Below are 4,790 nucleotides of genomic sequence, written 5' to 3'. Positions count from 1 at the left end.
GGTCAAGCCCCCTTGGCTGGCACAGCTGGATCAGGCTGGTCTGTCCCCTCCATGAGGCCGGGTGGGGCCCTGCAGCACCTGCCCTGGTATCCGATTGCCAATATGCAGCCCAGCAGCTTGGAGAGCAGCATCCAGCTGGTAAGTCTGTTGTGAGGGAAGGGGCAGTGGGAGGGATGGGGCATGGGGGTGCAGATTGAGTCCCCCACAGTAAGGGTAGAAGGTAGCTAGGGCTGGGGCAGACAGTGTGAGATGGAGCTGTGAGTGGCTTTTCCAGGGGGCATGGGGAGGGTGCAGGGGGAAGCTCCTACCACTGCATGCACCCCAGGGGCAGGCATAGGGGGTGTGTGCTCCCCAATCTGCATGTGGGGCAAGGGCAGGCTGGGGTCACAGTTGCACCAGGATCTTCCCAGCAGGGAAGGATGGGCTGTGCCGGGGCTGTGCTCAGCGTGGGTGGTGGTGGTGCTGGGAGGGGGGTTATTTGGGAACCTACCCCATAGCCCCATTCCCAGTGCCACTGCTGCCCACCCCGAATGCAGCCCCCCACCAGGAAGAGCCTGGTGCTGCCCCCACCCACAGCCTGCACTGGCAGCCTGCCATCACCCCATGCACAGATCCAGGGGGCACATGCCCCATATGCATCCCCTGAGTGTGCGCACAGTGGGGGGGAGCCACCCCCCCAGGATGAGCCACTCGCAGCTCCATCCTGCACCCTGCCTCAGCTGGGAAGTGCCTGCTCCTGCCCCTGCCCCTGCCCCTGCCCGAGCCCCACTCCCTCCCTCACCATGGGGGCCTTGATCTGCCCCCCCCCACACCCCTTCCCTCTCCACCCCTTCACCCCAACAGACTTACCAGCTGGACATTGTTGTCCAAGCTGCTAGGCTGGCTGCATGATTGCTGTGGCTGTATGCATGCACATGACATTTATCAGCAGCATTATCAACCACAAGAGCCAAAAAAAGCTGATTGCCAATAACATCAATTTTCCTTTTTTCGGTCCTGATACAATATAAACTGACGTATCAGTGAACCTCTAGTACAGAGTATTTTTCTTCTTGGTCCTGTTTCAGGAAAACATCCATTTTCAGGATAGTGCTAATGCCTCTTCTTAAGTTTCATTGACTCCAATGGGCCTTAAGCATATATAAAGTTAAGCATGTATTTCAAGTGCTATTGTTAATAGGATAGAATTAAGCATGAGCTATCTTGAATATGAATCTATATTAAGAAGAATCCAAATGTAATGACAAATGATGGCAGACTGCTTTATGACACAGATACTTTAACTATTACTCATGCTGAGTTCTCTGTTCTTCAAGAAAAGGCTTAGATAGTTCTTAATGTGCACTGACAACATAGAAACATTTTTCAACCTCATATCTGCCAACTGCACAAGTCTTACTTCCTGCTGAATAATTTACTACATTTTAAGGATAAATCCTAACCTCATATGAAAAAAAAAAGATTTTTAAACAGTTACAGGAAAAAATAATAGGTTTATCTTAAAATTATCTTTTTCCTAAGAATGTAAAATAGCAAAAATAAAAATGAGGCAATACAATTAGTGTATAAACCCAATACAATAGAATCCATTAAAAGTTGAAGAGACTTGAGAGAGGATGCTAATTTCCCCTGTGGTGGCACAACTTTTTAGAAATGCATTCAAAGCTGCACGGTGTGGTCTGGAATTGATTACATTAATCCATTATCAATTCAGTAGTCTTTAGGAAATGCTTATAGTGGATTTTTAAGGGACAAAGTCTTCTCTCAGTTAAGTTTATCCAATCTCATCAGATTAAACATATATCAATGAAAGCAGATTTTGGCCAGTGTTCTGGGAGAAAAATATTTGAGGACATGTAAGTACAATTCTAAAATCTATTTCAAGTATTATTTCATCTTTGCTTGCAAATCATATATAGCCTTGACTTTTCTTTATGTATCTTCTTTTTGTATGGACAGACAAACTGAGTTAAAGATGGCGGCATACCCCGCACATCAGCTGTTGCACAGTGACTAGTTTGTGTGTCCACTCGTCTTCTGATTTAAGTAGACATTAAACTGGAGAATCTTACACCTTAATGAACTTCTAGGTAAATAAAGGCCTCTGGGTAGAAAGGAGCCTCATAGGACTTCTAAAGTATGTTTAATTTTTATTGGGTATCTGTTAAGCTCGTTACCTATTTTGGTTGGGGATACAGCAGCTTCTCATGTTCTCTTATTCTGCTAGCATTCTTGCAGTGTCTCATGCAGGAGCAAGCTATTTATATTTAGCTTCCACTTACTGTGGAAGAGGAGCAGCAGAGCAAAGCAGTTACTGTGGAAGAGCTGATGCGCAGTAAATCCTTTCCCCACCATTTAACTCGGAAATTTGTTCATCTATTCATAGAAAATATAGCTAGAAGGGATTTCCAAATATCATCTAGTGCAACTCCATGCTTAAAGCAGAATCATCCTTGTTCCTAAACCATCCCAGGAAAATATTTGTCTAATCTGCTCCCAGCTTTGTCTGTCAATTTGTCAACTTCCCACATTTACCTCTGCGTGTTTCTCAGTGGGGTGTCTAACATATTCAGTGCCGTAGCAAGGAGTGGTGGGGGTGAGTAGGGTGACCACCCCACGCGCTGAAGTGAAGGGGTGCCAACAGGTGCTGCCCAGCCGAGGAGGTGCATGGGACAGAGCCAGAACAGTAACAGCTCATGGGGGGGACATGGGTACAGAGGAAGGGTGGCTCCTGCTGCTGCATGTACTCCTGGGCAAGCATGGGGAGGCATGTACCCCATGGATTTGTGCACTGGGCAAGGGCAGGCTGCCGCTGCGGGCTTTGCCCCAGGTGGTAAAATTCACTGCTATGGCATTGAACATGTTATATGATATGCTTAGGCCCATGCTCATACATTATCTATATTTAAGTCTCTGTAAAGATTCATTTCACATGCTGTTCACAGTGAATGAAGTTGACATCATAAACACTATATAGTTTGTCTGATATTGACTGTTATCTTTCTTTTAACCTCTGTGTACTATCTGTCTTTAGTCTATGAATACCTTGGAGCAGAGGCTGCTCTTAAGTATTTGGAAAATGTCTAGAAAATGACAAGCCCAATCACTGAAAATTACACATAATTATAATAAACATAAACAATAAATGAAAGATGATTTTGATGTTTTGATACATTTTTAAGGAGGAAGCCTCCACCGACTTAACCTGAGAGATTTTGGAATTCTTTTAAGAATTATTTTGAAATTATTAGTTAATAATATACACTTGACCTATGTGTTATAAATTTAACTTACTTGTGATTGGTATTTTGTCTTGTCTGAGAGATGCTTTCTTCTATTATCTAATACTTGTTGTTGTACCCTTGTAACAAAGTATAAGAAAGATATGTGAGATTTTAAATATCTTGGTCATACATCTCAAGAGACTACCAGCAGCTGCAGGGAGGAAGTGGGTCTGGGGCTAGGGGAGGGGCAGGTGCTGCACAGCTGGTGGGGCACAGGACTGAGATGGAGCAGCTCATTTTGGGGGTGTGGCTCCTGCTGCTATGTGTACCATGGGAGGCATGGGGAGGCACATTTCCAGGTCTGCTGCCTCAGTTCTGTATGAGGCAGGATGGGCTGCCTGCCAGGGCTGAGGCTGTGGTGGTAGAGCTGGAAGGGGACTATGGGGGTGTGCAGCCACCCCAAAATTTGCAGTAGCCCCTCCGACCCCCATCCCAGCACCACTGCCACCCACCCCAGTGCAGCCCAGCCCCCCCTGCTGGGAAGAACCCAGTGCAGCCCCGGCCCCAGCTCCACCTCGCAGCAGCAGCCCTACTTCATGCAGATCCGGGGACATGCACCCACCCATGCCTTTCCCTATGCATGCAGCAGCAGGAGCTGCCCTGCCTCCCCACATCCCCCCAGATAAGCCATGATTTCATCCTGCACCCAGCCATGACTCGGGGTGGGGTGGGCACAGGGGTCCCAGGGGCAGCAGACCCAAAAAGAAGATACATGTCCAGGTCTGCTGCCAAGCGTGCTGGAGATCCCCCCATGCTTCTGTGGGATGCTCCATCCGCCCCACCAGCTCAGCATTCATGAGCCACTTGGTACCTTGAGGTATGTAAAAAAACCATTTAAAGCTGTGTCTATGTCCGAATCTTTTTGCATCTCTCTGAATTGATTCAGAGGGTTCCGATTCAATTCAGAGAGATTAAAGGGTCTCCTGATTCAATTTGGATTTGGAGATTCAGCCACTAAATCAGGCCAAATCTCCACCAGATTGATTCAGGGACTGAAGTTTGCACAGCCCTAGCAGCAGATTCATTGGTGCGGGGGCTGCCAGAGCTGGACAATGACCCTGGGCATGGGGGGAGGGGTGGCCACATGGGCACAGTGGGCCCCGGCCCCAATCTTGGCTTGGCTCTGCTCCCTCCCGATCCCTGCTCAGTCCCTTACCCAGTCCCATCCTCAGCCCCACTCCCTTCCCCCCTTCATAGTTTCATAGTTTCTAGGATTGGAAGGGACCTGAGCAGATCATCAAGTCCAACCCACTACCATAGCAGGAAAGAGTACTGGGGTCAAACGACCCCAGCAAGGTGTTCATCTAGCCTCCTCTTAAAGACCCCCAGGGTAGGAGCCTGCACCACTTCTCTTGGAAGTTGGTTCCAGATACTAGCTGCCCTGACCATGAAGTAGCACCTCCTGATATCTAGCCTAAATCTACCCTCTGCCATCTTGTGACCATTATTCCTGGTCACTCCTGGTAGTGCTAGGGGGAACAGGGACTCCCCCAATGCCTGATGGTC

General features: G+C 47.9%; 1 protein-coding gene across 1 annotated transcript in view; it reads right to left on the bottom strand.

Annotated features, from left to right (window-relative positions):
• The window catches only part of CUNH12orf40 (chromosome unknown C12orf40 homolog), a 43,108-nt gene that overhangs the window by 29,183 nt on the left and 9,135 nt on the right, over nt 1–4,790 (bottom strand). Inside the window, exon 5 of the mRNA XM_019509324.1 lies at nt 3,295–3,361. Within this exon, the coding sequence (XP_019364869.1) occupies nt 3,295–3,361 (67 nt within the window). The remainder of the gene's footprint in view (nt 1–3,294; nt 3,362–4,790) is intronic.

The sequence above is a fragment of the Gavialis gangeticus genome, unplaced genomic scaffold (assembly GCF_001723915.1).
Source record: "Gavialis gangeticus isolate Ggan-Ray unplaced genomic scaffold, GavGan_comp1, whole genome shotgun sequence".
Classification (NCBI taxonomy): domain Eukaryota; kingdom Metazoa; phylum Chordata; order Crocodylia; family Gavialidae; genus Gavialis; species Gavialis gangeticus.
The sequence above is the reverse complement of the archived record's forward strand: the minus strand, read 5'-3'. Positions and strand labels throughout refer to the sequence as shown.